The sequence below is a fragment of the Esox lucius genome, chromosome 18 (genome assembly GCF_011004845.1).
Source record: "Esox lucius isolate fEsoLuc1 chromosome 18, fEsoLuc1.pri, whole genome shotgun sequence".
Lineage (NCBI taxonomy): Eukaryota > Metazoa > Chordata > Actinopteri > Esociformes > Esocidae > Esox > Esox lucius.
Window position 1 is genome coordinate 10,839,749 of NC_047586.1, and position 23,798 is coordinate 10,863,546.

At 45.2% G+C, this 23,798-nt stretch overlaps 2 protein-coding genes across 9 annotated transcripts in view; both read left to right on the top strand.

Moving 5' to 3' along the window:
* The window catches only part of fam184a (family with sequence similarity 184 member A), a 90,082-nt gene extending 81,097 nt beyond the window's left edge, over positions 1-8,985 (top strand). Inside the window, exons 14-19 of one of the 6 annotated variants that reach the window (XM_010883014.4) lie at positions 272-456; positions 1,686-1,832; positions 4,049-4,172; positions 4,574-4,678; positions 5,454-5,665; positions 8,825-8,985. In XM_010883014.4, coding sequence (XP_010881316.1) covers positions 272-456; positions 1,686-1,832; positions 4,049-4,172; positions 4,574-4,678; positions 5,454-5,665; positions 8,825-8,906 — 855 coding nt within the window. In that variant the 3' untranslated portion in view covers positions 8,907-8,985. The other 5 variants (XM_034287860.1, XM_010883015.4, XM_034287859.1 and 2 more) reach the window with 5 other exon arrangements.
* Positions 8,986-9,929: 944 nt separating this feature from the next.
* Positions 9,930-22,507, top strand: mcm9 (minichromosome maintenance 9 homologous recombination repair factor). 3 transcript variants are annotated; one of them, XM_029114731.2, is made up of 13 exons: positions 9,930-11,044; positions 15,428-15,741; positions 15,888-15,969; positions 16,571-16,771; positions 16,956-17,081; positions 17,175-17,294; positions 17,658-17,832; positions 17,936-18,138; positions 18,793-18,999; positions 19,157-19,239; positions 19,425-19,570; positions 20,083-21,325; positions 21,422-22,507. In XM_029114731.2, the coding sequence occupies exons 1-13, from the start codon at positions 10,732-10,734 to the stop codon at positions 22,370-22,372; spliced, it is 4,164 nt and encodes a 1,387-aa protein (XP_028970564.2). In that variant the 5' UTR covers positions 9,930-10,731; the 3' UTR covers positions 22,373-22,507. The 3 variants fall into 3 exon arrangements, with proteins under 3 accessions (XP_028970564.2, XP_012993967.3, XP_028970565.2); XM_013138513.4 differs by having other exon boundaries at positions 9,931-11,044; positions 20,083-22,507; XM_029114732.2 differs by lacking the exons at positions 17,658-17,832; positions 17,936-18,138 and having other exon boundaries at positions 9,932-11,044; positions 20,083-22,507.
* The last annotated feature ends 1,291 nt before the right edge of the window (positions 22,508-23,798 follow it).

The window sequence follows — 23,798 nt, forward strand, 5'->3', positions numbered from 1 at the left end:
CATATTAGTGTCCAGTGAAGTGCACGTGTGTGTGCATTCGTGCACTTGTGTGTGCGTGCGTGCACGTGTGTGTGCGTGCGTGTGCGTGCATGCGCGTGCATGCGTGTTTGTGTGCGTGCGTGCGCGTGTCCTGTGCGTGTGTTGTGTGTGCGCATTCAGCTGTAAAGATCCTCTTAGAAAGGCCTCACCTGCATATTGGATTCATCCTTTTCTTGTTTCTGTCCACTTTTTCGTTTGCGTCAAATGTGTGTGCCTGCATTCCTTCCCACAGGAGAGGGAGTTACTAGGCCGTATCTCGGACCTGCAGGAGGAGGTGGTGAGGAGGAAGAACCACATTGCTGAGCTGGACCACGAGATCCACACCCTGAACGAGAACATCAGCACACTCACCAAGGAGCTGGAGCTCAAGGGAAAGGAGGTTTTGAAGATACGTAGTGAGGCCAACCAGCAGATCAGGTGGGGTCATGACCTCATCGCAAGGGGTTATGGGATGACAGAGGAGGGTTGTCAAAAATAACAGGTCGTCTGCAGCTGCTCGCGACAGCAGACATATGTTAATTAGGTCAGATCTTCATGCCATGGTAGCTTCTTACCATGATTAGTTCAAACATGTGATGTCCTGTCGTGGAGACATGACATGGAGTGGTTTCTTGCAGGGTTTCTAAGGTATCTCCTGACACTCGTTTGATGCTCCACGTTCCCCTTTCATGTCCCTCTGACGGCTGTTCCTCCAGTTTAACATTCAAAATACATTGATAAGAAAGTATGGCAGAGTTATTTGGAGCAAGGCCTAAATATAATCCATCATCATGCTTTTCTTATATTTTAGACATTAATAATTCAGTCATATTAATTATTCATCTTCATATTAATTCATAATGTGGGCTGAGGCCTGGATTGAACAAATGACAGGCTCTCTCATTAGAATTAAAGGCTGGTTTGGTGGTGAATAACAAATTTAGGCTGCCGCTTTTCTAGAACTAGAGATAACTAACCTCATTGTGTGTGTGTGTGTGTGTGTGTGTGTGTGTGTACATTTGTGACGTCAATGACATAAATCGCAGGCAAGGTTCCAGGCCCCCTTGCGGAGCACGTTTCACTTCAAATTATATAACAAGCCGGCGAATCCTCGTTTTACTGAGATAAAAATAACATAATAAATAAATAAATTGGCAAAGATGTGTGTCCCTCCGGGAGTATTACTTAGCAAGAGGCAAATGTATTCCTTCGCTCGCTCTCTCTCTCTCTGACTGCAGTACCTCTGAGTTAGCAGCATGGCTGTATAGCCTACTGAGAGGAGAGACATGCAGCTACATGCAGGGCATTTCATTAAGCTGGTGTAGTGTCCTGGGAGAATCCTGTCTATCTGTCCCACATAGAAAGAAATCAATAAGTAAATAGAAAAGAGTGTTTTCCACTTCTGGCAAAACAGTGATACCTCTCCTCCAGAGCCTCCTGCTATAAATTATTACTAGGTCTTTCTTGAAAAGAAAAGAAAATGAGAGTTGAAAAGAAAAAGATGAATGGAATTTTTACGGTAGCGGCGGGATCTGAAGGAGTGAGTCTGCAATAGTTGTGCCTAGATAGGATCCTGTGAAAACTCTGGACCAAGAACTGAGCTGGAGCGCCATATAAAGAGGTATGATGTGAATTGTTTTTTTAACTCTCATGTCTTTACCCGTCAGGGCTCACGAACAGGACCTGACGAAAAAACACGAGCGAGAGATGGCTGAGATGAATGCCATGCACGCCAGAGAGACTCAGAACATGCTGTCGGACTTCAACAAGGCCCAGGAGCTCCTCAAAGACAAGATCTCTGCCCTGCAAATCCTGTACGTACCAGAAAGCAATGTGTGTTGGCAGTGCATTATATTTGACAGGACTTAGGAATCTCAAAACACCACACACACACACACACACACACACACACACAGAGGTATCATGTCCATAGGGACTGTTAGGAATGTCCCCCTCAGATGCCTTGTGTAGGTGGGCTTGTTTAAGCTTGACCATGAAGCCCTGGCTGTTGAGGAAAGACCCCCGTGCCTGATAGAGCACTACTGGGTGAAGAGGGGACTGGCCTGGCCCACACAGAACCAGAGGGAACCAGGTTGGGGAAGGAAGAACCGCTGAGAATGAGGGGTTCAAGGAGGGGAGTGAGATGGGCTGCACGTCACCTCTGGTGGTGTGACTAGTCCATTGGAAACGCCCCGCCTCCCCGTCCCAGTCTGTCTTTACCACAGTGTGTTTCGTGAAGGTGACTGTGTCCTCAGTTTCCTGCCACAGTGGGCTTCAGGAGCTGCGCCAGCACTGTCTTACTGGGGCTTAACGTCCTGCTTCGCTCCCACAGCTTTCACCACAGCACACAGTAAACTACTCTGAATTGACCAATTATGGAAATGTTGACTTTAATGGAAATTAGGTTGGGGAAAACAGGCTGCTTACATAAAAACAATCTGCATGTTTCTATGAGAGTTTCATTTTGGATATCAGAAAAAGACTGGGAGAGAAAGAGTGAAAAGGCGGAACGAGAAATGGGGGTTGGAACAGATGTCCAGACCACGGTGTGGCTCTGGGACTGGGGACGCTCCTGTCAGGAGTGACCTCATTTGGTTTCACTTGAATGAGAGCACCATCTAGGGTAGATATGAAACCAGCTACTGCAGAGAGTGCCTGTTCAAAACAGCTTGTCTGTGAAGTTCTCCATAAACTCTTCTTATGGCTCAATCAAACTTCTCAAAAACTAAAAATGAAACGTTGATGAAGCATAAATCATTATTTCGTCAATTTTACTGGCAATCCATAACTACTTTAGAATGTTAAAGTAGTTCACATTGCCCCCACAAAGATTTTTCTGTTGCTAACCTTTCTAAAACCAACAGTTACCTTCTGGACATAGCCCGTCATTCTCCATTTCATCAACATTTTCATGACCTTCCCTTGAGTTTTACAATTTAAAGCTTGCTGAGCACAGCAAAAATATATTTAATTACAGCCCCTGTCCCATCCTCAGTTAATCAAGATGGCGGTCCCAAAGCCAGTCCCTGGCTACTGCAAAAACGTTATGCCATTTAAGCCTCATGAATATTTAATCTCATTACATCTCCAATTAGTTAAACCCCTGGGAACCAACACAAGTTTGTCTGATTGGCTGTTGTTGGTTTAGTGATTCCTAGCAGTTTGTCGCATCTGTTTTGAGCGTTATCACTGGAGAGCTGGTTGGATTGTGATGATATATTCATAAAATGCAAACCAGAATCAGCTTCACAGTCTGCACTGAAGCAACATGTTTGTTTCATACTGTTTCTGTTTGCAGCATTTGTAGCAACACAGCTACGTCTATGGTTAAACATGGAACTGAATTCATGTGCTGTAGATCCTGTTTCTGTCAATGGAGCACAACATGAATGGAGTGCTGATGCGTAGCGGCGTAACAGAAGTAATTATGATGATATCCAATATGCACTCTATTAATTCCCTGTCTCTCTGAGAGTTTGATTGAGAGTTTGGTATCACTTGTCATTCCACGTCTGTGGTGTTCAGGATCCCATCCCTGACTGAGGTGCTTATTTAGGGAATGAGGAAAAACTCTGCATATAATGTCATCGATGTGAAATAGAAGACCGCGCCAAACTGTGAGGAAAGCAGATGGCTTTGAAAACTGAAAATAACGCTTCTAATGAGCTCTTGTTATTTGTTGAGAAGTTTCAGTGGAATTCCAAAGAACATGTACTGTATTTAGTGTTTTGATCATAGTAATACACAAGCATTAATAGGCCTTCTGATTATAAGGATAAAGGTTTGAGCGTTAATGTGGATGCAACGCTTTAGCAACGATCTGCATGTAATGGAAGGGAGGCTTTGAAGACATGCTCCCTCACTGTCTGCCTGTATCAATGCTCACTCTTCCCACACTGATCCAAGCCACTTTCATCACGTCACACAAACAAACAGATCAATGGCTTCCATTTCAAACGTTTGTTTCCACGCTGTGCCGTGAGGAAAACCGCACCACGTCCAAGCCCTAATGGTCTCCTCGTCTCCGCAGGCTGGAGGGCACGGAGGATAAATTTCGGAATAGGGAAAGCCGACCTGAGGACCTGCAGGTCATCGCCGAGCTGAAGGAAATGGTGACCGAGAGAGAGTCCCTTGTCAAGAAGCTGGTGGTAAGTGTATGTACACAGCACATAGAGGGCCTTCAGGAAGCCCTTGAGTGATTTTACCCAACTATCCTAGACATAGAGCATGCGCATGTCTGTCTACTTCCAAACAGCGGACCAGTCTGTGGAGAACCCAGGCCTTGCATGATGGTCCCATAAGGCTGAGTTAGTACAGCATGCTACTTACAGCGCCAGGGTTGTGGGGCTGTTAAACAAGGGATGAAAATGTACTCCGTACTGTCAGGCCCTCTAGGAGTTAAATGACTTGAATGTAAATGTATACGGTAGCTGTAGACTGACTAGCAGAGTGTTACAGCCCTTCAGTCCCAACATGACTTTCTAGTCAGGCTCTCCATTGCAGTGGTTCCCAAACCTCTCCTCAGCCTAACTGGTGTCTCTCTCTGGACTTGCAGGACGACAAAAAGTTCTACCAGCTGGAGCTGGTCAACAGGGAGACGAACTTCAACAAAGTGTTCAACACCAGTCCCAACGTGGGCGTAATAAATCCCCTCATCAAGGTGAGCGGACCGCTGCACACTACCCCGCATCACAGACTTGACAGGAGGCTGATGCCCGAGCACTAGGCTCCGCCCACTGATCAGGTCCATACAGCTAACCTAAACTGCACCCGACACTGTGACTAAAAGCGACCTGTGACAGTTTACACAAGCGCACACCGCCAGACTGGTCCTCATCTTGGAGAATGATTAGGGTCAGGACTTGAATTGGCCTCCACAGATGCTCCGGCTTGTTTTCTATTGGAACCATTCCATCCCTTAGTGGAGAGAGGCTGTGTCCCATTCCAGTGTAATGCAGAATCCCCCGTCTTCCAGATGAATGGGCCACTCTGCATGGTTTCCATGTACCTGTTGACTCCATTTCAAGTTCTATAACTTCCGATGTTTTGGTTTAGTGTGTCACATAATACGTGCGTGTGTACATTTTTATATGTCTGTGTGTGTGTGTGTGTGTGTGTGTGTGTGTGTTATCTCCCTGTTCAGACATCCAGTTCTCCTTTGCTTTCCAAGCCATTCTTTGTTAATGTGGAGTTTCTGTAGCCTCTTCCTTTGATGCATCCCTGTTTGCTCATCTTAATTTACATATAATATCTGAGAGCCACTGTTTCTTCACTAACTGAGTGGTGCAAGCTTGACCTTCAGAAAGCATCCATCCACATGAATCTTATGAAGATATACAGTAAAAATAAATATATTTACACAGCAGTCTTTTTTTTCCTCCATTGGACAAGCTCTCCCTATTTCCATTTCTTGATGTTTTTGTCCCTCTGTGTAGCAAAAGAGAAAGAATGACAAATCAGCAAACAGATTCAGCAGCTCTCCGAACCTCAGGGCTCTGGAGGCGGCGGGCACGGGAACGGGGAGCGGGCAGCCCCAGCCCAACCGCCTAGAGCCCATCCCCAACTCCCCCATTCACCACCTTGAGCTCAACACTAGCAAACCTCTGCCCCCACCGACCCCTCCGACTGAGCCCAAGAAATTTACGAGGTGAGCGCCGCCCCTCCCTCCCTCGCCGCTGACGCCTCTGTCTGCTCCAGGGGGCGGGCCCGGGGGCAGGGCCAGCATGCAGAGAAACGCTTGCCCTGAACCGCGCCCCGTATCGCTGCAGCAAGCAGCCTTCATACAGACCTCTCCAAAGTCCGCTGCCTTATCCCTTTCTGTTGCCTTTGAAAGAAACTTGTCAATGTGACCCTCACTGGCGGATGGCGATGTTTCTCCGGCCCTCTCCGTACGCTCTGATAAACAGAAGGGCATGAAGTCAGGAATCCTGGCTATTAAAACCCAAAACCACTACGGTCTAAAAGTGTAATTACCTTGAATAATAGATGAAGTTGCCAGCTGCCTCTCGCCAGCATTCTGAGGGATTCATCCCAGGATTCCCTCTTGATTGCTATTCTGTATGAAAGACGTGATTGTTTTCATCTTCGCCTGGCGTTTTGGCGAGGCTTTGATTGTATCCCCTCGAGAATTGGCTTTCGGAGAGTGACACATTTGCTCCCCTACCTCTCTGTCAACCCACTTTTATTGTGTACCAGGAAGTCAGTGACTTCGCATGAGGGTTTATTTTCAAACAAAAAGGGATATTCCAGCTGAACCTACAAACACTGGTGGAGATGTATGGAAACGTGACTATTCTAAAGCCCCCCATACAATACATAAGCTTTGAAAATGGCATTGGAATGCAAAAAGGAGCATGTACCCCTCCTCCCCCTGCCCTTCATGTTAGTGTGCATGCGTCTCTTTGTGTCTGTTCGCTGTGTACCTTTCTGTTTCTTCTGGAAGTTATAGGCAAACAGTTTATTGGTGATGTGTTTTCCTGTTAATCCCCCTCATCCTCAATATCCAGGCATGTAAGCACTTGTTGTTCACCTTTATGTGAAATGGAATGACCTCTACACGAAAAACGTCTGATTGTGAACTCTATTGGTTGTTGTTATTATTTCCATGTGTGTGTTGGTTTGGTAACATCTAACTGTTGGTCTGTTGGTGACACCACCACTTTCTCATCAATAAACCCCTCTCTCCCTCCCTCATGCCTCCGCATTGCTTCGCTCGCTCTTGTGTTTTTCAGCTGTAGCCGTGTGCGCATATGACCATCCCTTGTCGTCGTGTTACTTTGTGCACGCGGCGCCCTGGCCTGTTACGCTTCGGTCTCTGCCCGTGGCCTGTCATCCATTTGTTATCTGTGTGGCGCTTCACTTGGGGTGTTTCTCTCGCTGCATGCTGCTCTGAATGTGAATAAGTTGCAGATGAGTCGACGTGGCGGATTTGTGCGGGACAGGCGTCCATTGTCATGGGAGTCTCCCGTCACTGCGTCACTAACACGGCCTGTCTGTCTCTGCCCTTGCCAAGGTGACCCTGTTTCCACTAAGCAGTAGATACACTTCCACATACCATAGCAGATATATCTTTGCTGTAGCACATACTACACTGACTCATCTAATGACACAGTGTGTTATACGTTGGTTTCAGATTATATAATGCTGCTTCTTCACAGTATGTGCATGTGGAAATTTTCTAGCTCTACTAGACGATGCCTAGATCAATATGACCTACAAGCAATTCTGTAAAAACAGAAAATGTCACGGTAGAACCTGGGACACATTTACATACATGTCGACCCTGAATCTAACAAATTTTAGGTTTCTAGATCTGAAATGAGTGATGAAATGATGACGTAGTCTGTCAAGAGAAATTTCAGTATAGTTCTCTGCGACACAAACAGTTAAAGTTCTGCACAGGATTAAGGATTATGCCACCTCTTATTAATTTAAAACAGACCTTTTAGCTCAGTCAGAGCAGTGTGTTTTGGGCAGAATGGTTGCAGTGTAGACTGTTTAATAATTAGTCTTGTATCATCTAGACTTCTAGAAATCATCTAGAAATAATAATCATCTAGAAATAATAAGACCCTAACATTTAGAGGTTGATGTGAAAACTGTTAAAATAGCCGTGGTAGGAAATTAAAGCTTGAATGTGTCTTAAGTTACATGGCTCTTTATCAGATCCAAGTTTGCAATTTCCTTGCATTAGTCAAATATTAACTGCTGTATGAAGTTATGACAAAAAAAAAATATTTTAATCTCGAACACTTTGCACACTCCAGGGAGAGGGCTGCACATTATTACTGAATGTTCTGTTCTGACATTTTACTGGGAGTTCTGCTCCCACTCTCCCTCTCGTCTTTGGCTCTCCAGACGTTCGGATGTCAAGGCCTTCATAGATAGACATCTGGTGCCTGTCAACGGGCTACGACCCCTGGACAAACGGGACTGAGGGAGGGCCCTAGATGTCAGGCTACCTGACAGTCCACCAGTGAGTCAGACAGACAGACAGCCAGTCAGACAGACAGGCCACGAGAGATCCAGCTGTCTTAGCAATGAGTAAAAGTTATTTTATGTGAAATTAAACTGCAGTTATAGAATACAGTATTTTTTTTATTTCCTATGCCCAAGTCTATGGCTTAGCCCACAACCCAGTGAAATGCATTAGACTGACGAGGCTACCTCTGCCTTTCTAGAACAAACCACACTAGTCAAGGTTATGTTCTTTCAGTAAATGTTTCTTTAGATCCTTTCATTGGGGTTACTATTGGATTTGCTTTTCAGAAACTACAGTACAGTATATGAAGAGAGCCCACTATTTGGTATTTAGGATCGTTTTAGTAGATGCATTTACATACAGTATTTGTATAACCCAGCAGAATCTTCCCCCAAGGGACTAAATCAAGGATTAACAACTGCATGGTCTTGTAATTCAATTCTACAAAATACACAGCTTGATGATCATGTAAAACAGAAATGGTTGAGGTAAATATAGCCACAGGCACGGTTAAACATGAGCAAACTTAACACAGTTAAAAAGATGATTAGTCCAACAGAAACGTTATTGCTTTCTAGGAAGCGTTCAAACTCTAGAGCAGATAATCAAATCTACAGTATAGCTTTACTGCCTTCCGACAATATTCCAAATGTGTATCCTCTAAACTAGATGACTGATTATGTTTAGGAATATTCACAAACTCCACGTGAGCCTAAAACCCACATGTTGTCTGCCCAGAAGTGCAGTAATGATGTGGTAGTGAATAATGTCCTGTCTGCGTAACTGTTTGCTGCTGTTCTGGTGTGTGCCCCATTCCCCGTGCAGCCCTCCTGAGACAGAAGAGTCACCCGTAGGATCCCCCGACCCCCAGCGCCAGGAGTGGTTCGCCCAGTACTTCACCTTCTGACTTTTGCAACTCAAGAGCATGTCAACCATACGAAAGGAAAAAGACTATAACAAAAAAAAAAAAAAAAAAAACATTATTTAAAGATCAGCCACTCCATTCCATTCTGTTGATTACTTCACTGTGAATGGGTTCCTTGTTTGTACAGTGCCGATGAGTATGTTTGACATTTTCTTTTTTGCAGTTTCTTAAGAGTGGTGCATATGCTGCTAACTATCATTTGTTGAATACCGTATACAGTAAATATCGTCCTCTCTCTGTACCTTATTTTAGAATGGCACCGTAATGAGAGTTTGTTACAGCCGCATAAGCAATTTTGGTAGAATTAAACTGTTTGTATGGTTGTCTCAACACAGATATAATGATGTCTCACCGATTTTAAAAATAAATTGCATATTTTATATTTATATTATACTGTGTATGCTTAACTAATAAATAATTATTGTGACATTTACTTGTGTGTGTGTGGTGTCAATTATGTGGACTTTTCCATTTATTCATGGGGTGCCTGCAGTACTGTATATAGGATTAAAGTATGATATAAAAGCAAGAAAGGATGCTGGGCATGGTGATATTATGTATTTCCTGTTTGAGCTTTTGCACGTAGTGATGTTGAATGAAAATATTATAGTAACTGATTTTACTGTTACTGTGTCCAGTGCCAGTAGAAGGCGCTAAACGTCGATGCTTCTGGATCCTGGTCGGAGTCAGATCTCCTGGTCCTGTAGCGCGTGTGCAATGTTGGCGGCTGCGCACTGTGTGTGTTTTGGAATCGAAACACTTGAGTGAAAACTGAAAGGAGGCTTCTTTCATAAAGACTTTTCAGGTTATATATGTGACGAAAATAACATGTTTTTGTATTGAATTGGATTTTATTTACAAATTCAGATTTTTTCATAGGCATTTTTAAGACAATGTCATTATTTTTCTATCCTGGTTAAAACCTGAACACCCCTTGGGCAGTACAACGTGGGAAAATCCAGCGCTAAATTTCAATGTGTGCGTCACCTCCGTTTTTCTTTCTAAAGTAGTTAATGAACTTATAATGGATAGGGTATGTATTACGTTATCTTGTGTACATTTATATTACACATTAAAGTTGCGGTTAGATTTTGGAACCATGTTTAGCTGTTAGCTAACGGTACTTAGCTAGCAGCCCATTTATGACAGACGATAACGCCTACATGGTTATTGGTTTTAGTATGTGTCTAGCTACTTGAAGTCTAAGCTACGATTGACTGAACCCTCCAGCTGACTGGCGCATCGGGCTTCGACGAGGATAGATGCCTAATATGATCTTTGATGTTGCCAACTTAAACAAGCGATTGTTATTTCTGCTTTATATTTTCACAGTTTCACTTTGAAGTGAACTGGAGGCCGATATTTCTTTGAATTATACGTTCACATTTTGGCGCCTGTGTTGTGGCAAAAATCCAATGTGCAACACTTGGCGATTGGCATGTGTTTATATACGCATCACTAATAATTGACCTTGCTCTTAAAATGTCAGCGGAACAAGTTTGTTACAGATTTAAAGCAATGTTTACAGGCTGTTCTGATATAGTACTGTACTATGATTTTTAAATATCATCTTCATTCTCACTTCAGAGCCACTTTTTTCTTTCTAAGAGTTAACCGTGGACAGCTCTAGCGTGAGACACACCACCTGGACCAGGGACTTTGCCCAGAAAATGAGGGTATCATGTTAACTCGAGGCAAAACTAAAAGCTGTGATGGACCCTACTGGGTCTATATGATAAGTTATCTGGCTGCCTGAGATTCACAGCTTGTTAGTTTAAAGACTCGCTTGCTATTCGACAGCATAACCATGACGTCAATCAACCCGGAGCAGGCTGCTCAGATAGGGCAGGTGTTTGAGGCCTACGTGTCTGAACACCACAGGAGTGACATCCTGCAGACCCTTCAGGAGCCTTTTGAGGATGCCCACTACCCTGTGGTCATCAACGCCATGACGCTGTTTGAAGCCAACATGGAGGTGGGGGAGTACTTCAACGCCTACCCCAGCGAGGTCATCAGCATCTTTGACAGTGCCCTTCACAGAGCTGCCAGTAACTTGTCGGAGAGCCGAACACAACCAGGGTGGCACAAGATGAAACGACACCTGCATGCCCGAATCACAGGTAAGCGGTTAATGCGCTTGTCCACTAACAGAAAACAACCCCTTGCGTCTGAGGCAATTGTCAAAAGGATTGTTTGTGTCAGAAATGGGGAGTAAACTCTGTGACCTCACTGACTTGCAGATGTTAAAAAGAAACCTGTCTCTCCTCCTTATTTACATTTAGACAAGTGTGTAGGCTGGGAGATTTTGATTGAAGCATCTGTGCCAATATTAGAGAATAAAGCTCCATCTCTGCATTTTTGGGTCACATGCATAGTTATGTTCATGTGTTGCTTTAGCTTTATTTTACATTTGGTATAAAGAATTTGATCCCCTGCTGATTTTGTACGTTTGCCCACTGACAAATAAATAATCAGTTTATAATTTTAATGGTGGGTTTATTTGAACAGTGAGAGACAGAATAACAACAAAAAATTCCAGAAAAACGCATGTCAAAAATATTATAAATTGATTTGCATTTTAATGAGTGAAATAAGTAACGTCCCCTATGCAAAACATGACTTAGTACTTGGTGGCAAAACCCTTGTTGGCAATCACAGAGGTCAGACATTTTTTGTAGTTGGCCACAGGTTTGCACACATCTGGGATTTTGTCCCACTCCTATTTGCAGATCTTCTCCAAGTCATTAAGGTTTCAAGGCTGATGTTTGGCAACTCAAACCTTCAGCTCCCTCTACAGATTTTCTATGGGATTAAGGTCTGGATACTGGCTAGGCAACTCCAGGACCTTAATGTTTCTTCTTGAGCCACTCCTTTGTTGCCTTGGCTGTGTGTTTTGGGTCATTTTCATTCTGGAATACCCATCCTAGACTCATTTTCAATGCCCTAGTTGAGGGCAGGAGGTTCTCACCCAAGATTTGACGGTACATGGCCCTGTCCATCGTCCCTTTGATGCGGTGAAGTTGCCCTGTCCCCTTAGCAGAAAAACACCCCCAAAGCATAATGTTTCCACCTTCATGTTTGACGGTGGGGATGGTGTTCTTGGGGTCATAGGCACCATTCCTCCTCCTCCAAACATGGCGATTTGAGTTGATGCCAAAGAGCTCGATTTTGGTCTCATCTGACCAGAACACTTTCACCCGGTTCTGCTCTGAATCATTCAGATGTTCATTGGCAAACTTCAGACGGGCCTGTACCTGTGCTTTCTTGAGCAGGGGGACCTTGCAGGCGCTGCAGGATTTCAGTCCTTCACGGCTTAGAGTGTTACCAATTGTTTTCTTGGTGACTATGGTCCCAGCTGCCTTGAGATCATTGACAAGATCTTCCCATGTAGTTTTGGGCTGATTCCTCGCCGTTCTCATGATCATTGCAACTCCACGAGGTGAGATCTTGCATGTGTTTCTTCTGAGTTATTTTGTGTTTCTTCCATTTGCGAAGAATTGCACCAACTGTCGTCACCTTCTCATCAAGCTGTTTGGCGATGGTCTTGTAGCCCATTCCAGCCTTGTGTAAGTCTACAATCTTGTCCCTGACATCCCTGGGCAGCTCTTTAGTCTTGGCCATGGTGGAGAGTTTGGAATCTGGTTGATTGCTTCTGTGGACAGGTGTCTTTTATACAGGTAACAAGCTGGGATTAGGAGCAATCCCTTTAAGAGTGTGCTCCTAATCTCAGTTTATTACCTGTATAAAAGATCCCTGGGAGCCAGAAATCTTTCTGATCGTGAGGGGATGAAATACTTATTTCACTCATAAAAATGTAAATCAATTTATAACGTTTTTGACATGGATGTTTTTGCTCTTCTCATTGTTCAAATAAACCTACCATTAAAATGATAGACTGATCATTTCTTTGTCAGTGGGCAAATGTACAAAATCAGCAGGGGATTTATTTCCCTCACTGCAGAACCCTGTTTCCAAAATATTTGGGATGCTGTGTAAAATGCAAATACAAACCGGATGCAATGATGTGCATATAATATAATCCCTATATTTAATTGGAAATAAAATTCAAATTAAAAATAAATTAAAAATTAAAACAAAGACAACATATCAAATGTTGAACTCGAGACATGTTACTGTTTTTGGAAAAATATGTGCCCATTTTGAATTTGATGCCAGCAACAGGTTTCAGAAAACGTTGGAACAGGGCTTCACATCTGTGAAGGCACCATTAATCCTGAACAATATATACAGGTTTGGGAGGGACACATGCTGCCATCTAGACGTCATTTTCTGGGAAGGCCTTGCTTATTTCAGCAAGACAATGCCAAACCACATTCTGGACATGTTACAGCAGCATGGCTCCAAAGCCAAAGACACTGGGTGCTAAACTGGCCTGCCTGAAGTCTAGACCTGTCACCCATTGAAAACATTTGGCACCATATGAAATGAGAAATACAACAAAGGAGACCCTGACCTGTTGAGCAGCTGAAATCCTATAACAAGCAACAAGGGATAAACATTTCACTTTAAAAAATACAGCAATTGGTCTCATTTCCCAAACGCTTACAGAGTATTATCAAAAGAAGAGATGCAACACAGTAATAAACATACCCCTGTCACAACTTTTTTTGAAACATCAAATTCAAAATGGGCATACATTTGTCCAAAAACAATACATTTCTGTGCTTCAACATTTGATATGTGGTCAAACTTCAATTGAATATAGGGATTAATGATTTGCACATCATTGCATTCTGTTTATACCACCCTGTGTGCTTCTTCTCGTCATAGCTGAATTGCTTTCAGCCAGGCAAACTTTATCATCCTCTTAATGCGGTCTTAAGATGATGATAAAGTGAGCAGCACTGTTTCCCCATTACTGGCCAGCAGGATTTATGAGAACCGTATAAACATGTTTTGTTTGTAGGTGTCTGTCAGGTTGTTGATTTAGGAAGTCTATCTGAAATGCAGGAGAACAGTAGGCAGTAAGAGACTGAAACAGGAGACTCAGCGTGGTGTTACTACAACATGAGCCATAGAAATCACTCTCAGCGGGACCTGTATTGACTTTCTGGGCCCACATGGGGCTGCCTGAGATGGGCCCCAGAAGAACTGTAGCCAGTCGATGAGGGTTCATCTTACTGCTCCGGCATTAACACAGTGCAATCCCTCCAGAGTTGGGTTGTCTGGGCAAACTTTGCCTACGGTTGTGTTCCTGTGCGCAGTCATCGCACGCATCAACCATGGTTAATTGCCATGTCCTGTGTCATCAGCTGGCAGAATTTGGCAACATGCGCTTAGCTGATCGGTTGTGTTCCTCTGCTTAGATTTTCTGGCTACAGACTAAAGCCCTGTGGGTTTACCCATCGGACATACCGCCGCAGTTGTACCGAGACGCAAATGAAGTCACCGGGACCTACAAAACGGGCGTCGTCATTTAGTTTTAACAGCTGCAACGGGTTGACATTGATTGGCCCGATTTTTGCATGCAGAAGATAATGAGCATGTCGCATCAGACTGGAATGAATGACCTTGTCTGATCTGTGCCTGGCAGCCCTTCAGAGTGGCTCAACCTCCGCACCTAATTACTTAAGCCATTGTGCACTGCGGTTCGGGTTCTCAAAAGCACAGAGAGCCGTGTTAGAAATAGCTACAGGATGGGCTTGACTCATGCTGTTCCTTGATTGGTTGCTTTAGCATGAATGTAGAACAGAGCCGAAAGTAGCAGGGCTCATGGAGATGTTGTGGCTGTTTGTGTTTTGGTGGGGGCATGTTACTGCTACAAAGCCATGATGTTAATATGGTCGGACCCAGATACTGTTCCTCGGGGTATGCTGTGCGGTTTTGCTCGCTTCAAATACAAATTATGTCACTAGTGAGGACCGCCTTATGTTGGGCTGCATTTTAAATCTGACTTGTCTTCTCTGTCATAGAAAACGGAAAGTGCTTCACATAAAAGCTTTTTGAAGATGTGGACCGAGAATTTAAATATTGTTTGAGATCTCGAACACGACTTGAATGTAGTTCTATTTGTCCATGATAAGATGTGGGCTGGAATATTCCATTGGACCCATGAATGCCTAATCATTCTTCCTATTCTTTCCGTGCGTGGGATGAAAGGACAACAGTGTCTACAGGCCCGGAGATATATCATGGAAAATAGTCTTCAAATGTCTTGTGTGGATTCAGTGTTAAATGCTTTGGCCTTAAGCTGCCTGTTAAATAAATGTCCTGTGAGGTGTTTTGTTTTTTCATTTGACTCATGCAACATGGTGCAAGATACAAGCAATGTAACTCTCCTCAACACAAGAGTGGGTTGAGCTCCCCCTCTGGTGGATTGTATTAAGCATTACAGTTAGGGCATATTTGAATTCCAATAGAAACGGGTCTGTTTTGTGGTCAGTTCTGATGATGGTTTGGATTAGTTGTCAAGAGCTCCTTGGTCTCTTTGACATGCGTAACCCCAACCTCCACCTGCCCTGATATGTGTCGTCACTCCTCAGGTCTTCCGGTCTGTCCGGAGCTCACCCGGGAGAACATCCCCAGGTCTCGGGACGCCGGCCACTTCCTGTCCGTCACTGGCACTGTGATCCGTACCAGCGTAGCCAAGGTCCTGGAGTACGAGAGGGACTACATGTGCTGTAAGTGCCGTCATGTGTTCTCCCTGCAGGCCGACTTTGAGCAGTTCTACAGCTTCGTCCCCCCGACCTGCTGCCCCAACCAGGACCTCTGCAACTCCAACAAGTTCACGTGCCTCTCCGGCAGCTCCACGCCATCAGCCTGCAGGGACTACCAGGAGATAAAGATCCAGGAACAGGTGACTGACTGTGTGTGTGTGTAGTTGTACTATGGGGGTTGAATGTGGTGTAGTGTGGAAGCCTGTTGAATTACATCTGCAAACACATTGTGACCCTGTGCCTGATCCGACTGCTCTCCTCTGTTCTTGCCGGTTTATGTGCCCAGGCCCAGAGGCTGTCTGTGGGCAGTATTCCTCGTTCTATGGTGGTCATTCTGGAGGATGATCTGGTAGACAGCTGCAAATCCGGTAATAGTGGTCATGATGAAATCCTTCTTCGTTATGATTTCACTGTGGACGTTGTCCCATCTGAACTATTTCTTCCGTTCAATAAATTCTGTGATTCAGGTGCACAGAAGAAAACGTTGCTCGTCTTTAGATCTGTTAAGTCCCTGCATTTATGAATCAGAGTTTTATCACCAGTGTGCTCTGACTGAGCCTGTACAGTGTACTTTTTTTAGTTAAGAAATTGTGAATGGTCTTTGTCAGTTCATTTACTTTTGTCTGGCTTCTAGCCAAATAGTGTTGTACTTCTGATGTCATCTGAAAATGTAGCCATTCTGCAGAATGTTTTGCATGCATTTATTTTGTGTATTAAAAAACGAATTGCATGCCACAATCTGCAGAAGTTAAAAAACAAGGCTGCCTATAATGAAAATAATGCTGTTGAATTAAAAGGTAGATTTTCTGCTTAAAAATGTAGATTTCATGGTTTGATGATGCTGATTTCTGAAAGCTAACGACAGCCTTGGAACGCAATCAGACTCTCTTTCCTCTTTTATTGTTTTGGGCTCTTTTTCCTGTGGACTAAAGATCCAGAGAGTCTGATCCAAGGCCTTCATTCTTTCAGGCGATGATGTTACCGTGTATGGAGTCGTTCGCCAGCGGTGGAAGCCCATGTATGAGGACACACGCTGTGAACTGGATTTGGTGTTGAAAGCCAACTTCATTGAAGTGAACAACGAGCAGACCATGGCAGCTCTAGTCCTAGAGGACATGCAGAAGGAGTTTGAGGAGTTCTGGGGAAATTATAAACATGACCCTATTGCTGGTACACAGCTTCCTTCTAAAACATCCCCAGTCGCTATCAATAAAGCCGTTTCACATACAGTCGCTGAAACACTACTTTATTTATTCATTGTTACGATTAATCAATCCTTTACATAATAAATGCTACCCATAAGATTGGATGGGGATGTAATATTCCTGGGGTTTTGTTCTTTCTCCATGTAAAGGCAGAAACGAGATTCTCATGAGCCTGTGTCCACAAGTGTTTGGAATGTATGTTGTTAAGCTAGCGGTTGCCATGGTGTTAGCAGGTGGGGTGCAAAGAATAGATCCTTCTGGAACAAAAGTAAGAGGTGCGTATCCTTTTTCTCTTGCGTGTGTCAGGTACTGCGCCTCCTGATGGCCATGTTTTCTGATTCTAGATGTGTAATTGTTTTGTCTCCCAGGTGAGTCTCACCTCCTGCTGGTGGGAGACCCAGGCACGGGCAAGTCTCAGTTTCTGAAGTATGCTGCTAAGATCATTCCTCGTTCTGTCCTCACGGCTGGGATCGGCTCCACTAACGCAGGTCTGTCTGCCCTCTGCTGGTTCACCTGATAGGTGCGTTATATTTGGAAGCAGTGTAAATCTGGTAAATAGGTCAAAGGACCGAAAGCCTTTGAAGGACCATGGAAACACGTCGGGGAAAGATTGCAGATCTCCTCCGTGCCCCGCTAACAAAACATGCCTACATTTAGGCTGTTGTTGTTACGCATTGAGGTAGCATTTAGCAGTTATTTCTTTTAATCCTGGAAAACCTCTAAATGTTATCCAGCGATAACACCCAGAGACGTCCACATCATTCCTAACCAGCCCGGAGTAAACACCTTGTTGGCCTGTTACGTTCGGTAAAAAAATCACGGTTTTTAAAACGGAGTGTGTTGCGTGTCAGGGTTGACCGTGGCCGCGGTGAAGGACTCTGGGGAGTGGCACCTGGAGGCCGGAGCTCTGGTGCTGTCTGACGGCGGCCTGTGTTGCATAGATGAGTTCAACAGCATCAAAGAGCATGACCGGACCAGCATCCACGAAGCCATGGAGCAGCAGACCATCAGTGTGGCCAAGGCAGGGTGAGGAGAAATCTCGCTGCACTTCTACTGCGGCCTGACGGTGTTTCTTAATGCCTGGCGGGTCACTGACTTTGTGTGGTCCGTTTCCCTCTCTCCCGGCCAGAATGGTGTGTAAGCTGAACACCCGGACGACCATCTTGGCCGCCACCAACCCTAAGGGCAAATATGACCCCAACGTGTCCGTGTCGGTGAATGTGGCCCTGGCCAGCCCGCTTCTGAGCCGCTTCGACCTGGTGCTGGTCCTACTGGACACCAAGAATCCCGAGTGGGACCGCATCATCTCCTCCTTCATACTGCAAAACAAAGGTGTTTACTGAGAGCGGGAGCAGGGTCGTGACCTCTCCTAAAGCGCTGCGGTGTTTAGATACGCTGGTCCTCTGACAGTACTGCCTTTTTGCCTGTGATAATATTAGATACAGGTTGTAGGATTATGGCCAATTACTGACGCAGATTGATCCGTTGAAGTACAGAACGGGGATGAAAGCCGAGCCGCCCTCTGGATGTTCAGTGTAATAGCCCTGTTCTTAGCGCCTGAGATAACCACCAATTACCAAGGTCATCGGAACAATCACTGGGATATTAAATGGCTGAGTTAAGCTACAATGCAAATTGGACTTGAGACCTCCTCTGGGCCCGTTGTTAGAAAAGAGAATATCTCTTCCCCGAAATCCATCGCTTGATCATTTGCATAATATTATTCCCCACCACATTTGCATGAGGAAGATCCATGTTTAATAAAAGAGCCAGTGATTTTAATCAATGCTCTGGGTCGTTATCGAGGTGATCACTCAATGAGCCGCGGTTAGCCGAAGTCTGGTTCTAATCATTGCAGCCAGTAATAGTATTGCAACAGAATAACACAATGGAGTAGCCCCCCTCACCGTTTGAATCGGCTTGCTCTCGTCCGTTGAATTGACAAAGTCCCCGTGTCGACGTTTAACCCCTTCATCTCCTCCCCAGGAGCTCCCAGCCAGCCAGAGGAGTGTCTGTGGAGCATGGACAAAATGAAGGCCTACTTCTGCCTGATTAAAGGTCTGCAGCCGCGCGTGTCTGAGGAGGCCAACTCCGTCCTGTCCCGGTACTACCAGCTGCAGAGGCGGAGTGACGGCAGGAACGCAGCCCGTACCACCATCCGCATGCTGGAGAGCCTCCTCCGCCTGGCCGAGGGTGGGGGTCAACCTCTTACAGGCCAAATATACACTCCTTCCTAAAGCCTCTGTTCATTCGCTGAGCTAAGGCGTTTACTTACTGTTCACCAGGAGTGTGTCACGTGCTGTAGGTATTGATATGTGGTCCTGATGCTCTCTGTCTTTGGTCCTGGCAGCGCACGCCCGGTTGATGTTTCGGGACACGGTCACTGTGGAGGATGCTGTGGTTGTCGTCTCTGTCATGGAGTGCTCTATGCAGGTGGGACGCTTCCGTTTGTTACTGGAACACATTACCGTGACTCCACTTGGCGTGCCTATAAAGGACACTGAAATCTTTACATGTTTTCTTAAAATCCAAGGGGAGAATCAACGGTTAATCCTTGAATCGGGAACCAGTAGTTCCACAAAAATATGCGTGTGTGCTTGCTTGCCTGCTTCCCTTAGGGTGGAGCACTCCTGGGAGATGTGAATGCTCTGCACACTTCCTTTCCCGACAACCCCAGTCAGCAATACCAGACACAGTGTCAGATTGTTCTCGAGGGACTCCAATTGCCTCACCTCCTCCACAAGGAAATGGACAGGCTCTCCAGGTGGGATGTTATACCTGTGAAGCCGTTTGATGAATCATGACAGATCAAGACCCCTAATACGGTCCGTGTCCTGGAACAGTGGTTCCCAGCTACGGCCCTCAAGGACCCCCAGCAGTACACACATTCATTGTAGCCCCAGCCAAGCACAGCTGATTCCACTTGTCAACTAATTATCAGGCTCTCACTGAGTTGAATTGGGTGTGCTTGTCCAGGGCTACAACAAAAATGTGTGCTGTTGGGGGTACTCGAGGACCGGAGTTGGGAACCACTGTCCTGGAACGTATTCCGAATACCAATACTGTGTGAAGATGGTGTCGCCAGTCTTTTTGAAACACACCGACTTATTATTGCAATAGGATATACGCATATGTAATTATGCAAATAAAATAATGTGGCGCTGTGGGTTTTGCGTTACAGTGTGATGTTATGGCCATTGCCCAGTAAAAATACCAGATACTGTCTGTGAAGGAGTATGATTCCCTGACTAATGCATGATTCATTGTTTTCTTCAGGCTGCAGAATAATTTGCCAAGCTCCCCTCCTGTAGCAGAGAAACAGCCCAGTGACCTGAGACGCAGTCCCCATCACACAGAGACGCTGGGGAACAGCGCGTCTGGAATCAACCCAGACTCAGTGAGCGGGCTGGACTGGTTCCTCTCACTGGCCGGCCGAATGGGAGGCGAAGACACTAGCTCACCCATCACAACATCCACGCAACTGAACCGGAACACTTCCTCGAAGCAGAGCACCCTGCCAAAACACCCCCCTGTGTCGTCGCCAGGCAACAGCAGTGCTGTGCGCGAGCGGGGCGAGCGTTTGAGCGATAAGACACACAGTGTGACTGCTGAGGAGGAGGAGGAGGCAGTACGGAGCTGTAGGGGGAGCAGGAAAAGCACAGCGTCAGCAGAAGTCTCTAAAGACACACTTGGCACTGTGGTGCAGAAGGTGTCCCAGAAGCTGAGGGACAAACGGCTCCGAGAGATGGCTCATGTTCCCCGGCAGGGAGAAGATACTGTGGGCGGAGACACCTGCAGAGACCTCATAGACGATCTAGAGCAGGCCTCGTCTATAGGCTCCTCCCACTGGCCCCTGCCCTCCCACAGCACGCCTATAGCTGGGAAGAAATGCAACTCCAAGAAGAACAAGGTCCCTGGTGACTGTTGGTCCGGGGACCAGGACAGCTCTGATACAGTGGAGGCAGTTGGCGAAGAGCTGCAATCCAAGTTTACAGGGTTCACGTTTAAACCCAGAGAGAAGATGACCTATCCTAAACCTCTCCGCTGTGATACTGACATCTCCGACTTGAACACAGAAAATACAGGTCTACGTCGAAAAGCAAAGACACCGAACCGAGACAATCACGAGACGGCTCCTTCTGAGAGACAGAAAGCTGGAACGGTGGAGGAAAAGAGCGAGAGACGGCAATGCAAAGACAGGCCAGCAGAGGACGGCAGGACATCGAAGAAGCTGAGGCAAAGTGTCCAGTCCAAAGGCAAACAGTTTCCACTGGCCCAATGTATCCCGAGCCCAGAGGTCAGGGGTCACAGAGAGGGCAGTGGGGTGGATCATGGGACTGAGCTGTGTGGAGCGAGCAGTGTAGCTCCATGTGAGAACAGAACAAGATCAACAGGCCCCGAACCACCACCACCCCCTCTACACCCAGACCTGACAAAGCCTACAGTAGCGCCCTCTACCCTGGCCAAACTCTCCCGGTTTTCTTTCTCAACCACAAAGGACCAGAGTGTCACAGCCCCTACAACCACTTTGAGCTCAGAGCTCAAAGCAGGACATCAGAACACAGAGATACGAGCTATCACCAACCCACAGCAGAGCACAGAGACACGAGCTATCACCAACCCACAGCAGAGCACAGAGATACGAGCTATCACCAACCCACAGCAGAACACAGGGATACGAGCTATCACCAACCCACAGCAGAGCACAGAGATACGAGCTATCACCAACCCACAGCAGAACACAGAGATACGAGCTATCACCAACCCACAGCAGAACACAGAGATACAAGCTATCACCAACCCACAGCAGAACACAGGGATTCAAACTATCACCAACCCACAGCAGAACACAGGGATTCCAACTATCACCAACACACAGCAGAGCACAGAGATACGAGCTATCACCAACACACAGCAGAACACAGAAATACGAGCTATCACCAACACACAGCAGAACACAGGGATACGAGCTATCACCAACACACAGCAGAACACAGAGATACGAGCTATCACCAACACACAGCAGAACACAGGGATACGAGCTATCACCAACACACAGCAGAACACAGGGATACGAGCTATCACCAACCCACAGCAGAACACAGGGATACGAGCTATCACCAACACACAGCAGAACACAGGGATACGAGCTATCACCAACCCACAGCAGAACACAGGGATACGAGCTATCACCAACCCACAGCAGAACACAGGGATACGAGCTATCACCAACCCACAGCAGAACACAGGGATACGAGCTATCACCAACCCAGAGCAGATCACAGGGTCCCAAGCCAAAGCCTCTTCAGTGAATTGGACTGAAGCAAAAATTAGTGGAGGCGAAGACATACATACATTAACCAGTAAGGGCCCGAATCCTGCCGGTGAATCTGCTGCCAACCCTAAAAAGAGAAAGTGTTTTGAGCTTGACTTTGGGGGCTCGAAAGGCCTCTTTGGACTCTCTATGTTCGACTCTTCTACCTTTGATGATGATGATCTGGATATAGACTGGGAAGAGGAATCGGGGAACAAAAAATATAAAGGAAAAATGTCTGAAGCTATATAATTTAATATTATTTGACTTCTATATTGTAAGAATCGTGTGAATATGCAGTTTGGTGTTTTGATGATTAGATACACAATGTGTTTTATAGTATGATCATGTGTATCTGTTTCCTTTATAAACCTCATTTTCAAAGCCTCTGGTCTTGTGCCTCAGTAACTATTGCTGTTATATGACATAGGACATTTCGGTTAATATGGTGTTTCATCATGGAATAGACAATATTGCATGCTTCATTGGAAAGTGCAGTGTTGCTGTAGGCAGAAGTTATGTTCATTCATATAGTCATGCAGGACAGAGGGACAAATCAATATGTGTGATTAGTGACCTTGCCCCTAGTGTACGGTTTCATTATCTGAGTCCGAAATCAGCTCACCGAAGGCAGCAGGGCTGTTGTGACTACGACCATGCATGGTATACCATAGGGAAGTTGCATCAAAGCCGCAGCCCATCTAAAAGATGGGCTGCGTTCAGGTAAAGGGCAGTAATGTGTTTTCATAAATTGCATTTCACAGTTATGTAATCAGATTAGTCAGTTGAGAACCATTTCTTATTACCAATGACAACGTGGCCTAAGGTATACAATTTCAAAGGAGACGGGACAACACAGAACCTTAGAAATAATATTTTAAAACACAATGTAATAACTACTATATACAAGGGAAATTAATTTATGTATGCTGTGGACATACAGATTGCTTTTATAATTCATTAGGAGCTGTTACTGTAGGTCCGATGTCTCGCTTAGCTTTTTCTTTGCTATTAATTTAACTCATTTGGGCCAGAGAACTGAATAAACAACCATTAAAAGTGTGGGTTTTACGAGTGCCCTCAATTATTGGGACGGTGTGGTGCATTTCATTATTTTGGCTGTATTTGCCTGAAATTCATGAAATACATGGTATTTGTGTGTATGTTGATTTCACAATTTAGTATTGACATTTTTATACATAGTCCCCCTACAGAACGCTAAGTATTGGGAGAGTTGTCCAGTGATTGTATGGTCAAGTGTGACCATACATTTTTAGGTAGTGGTGTTTTTTGGTAGCACAGTACGGGTCCAAATATATACAGTATTTTCAAACAACATTGACCAACAGCAAGTACAGTATTATTAGGGTCAGCCCAATAATCCAATTTTCAGGAACACTCAGAGGTGTGTACTTCAGGCCCTTTGATTTTGACACTTTTAGAAAAATAGTTTTCAAACTAGGTTAGATAGTCCTCATGGAACTCTGGTTGCTGAGTATTGATGAGATCCTTGACACAGTCAAAGTCTCTGGCTAAATCAATAAAAACAGTTGCATATTCCTGTCTAAAACTGAAATGATGTTTAGAGCGTTCAGTTCTGCTGAGGTACACACATTGACAGTTCTGAAGCCTAACACCACTGCAGAGAAAAAACATGGGATTCTCACATAAATGGAAC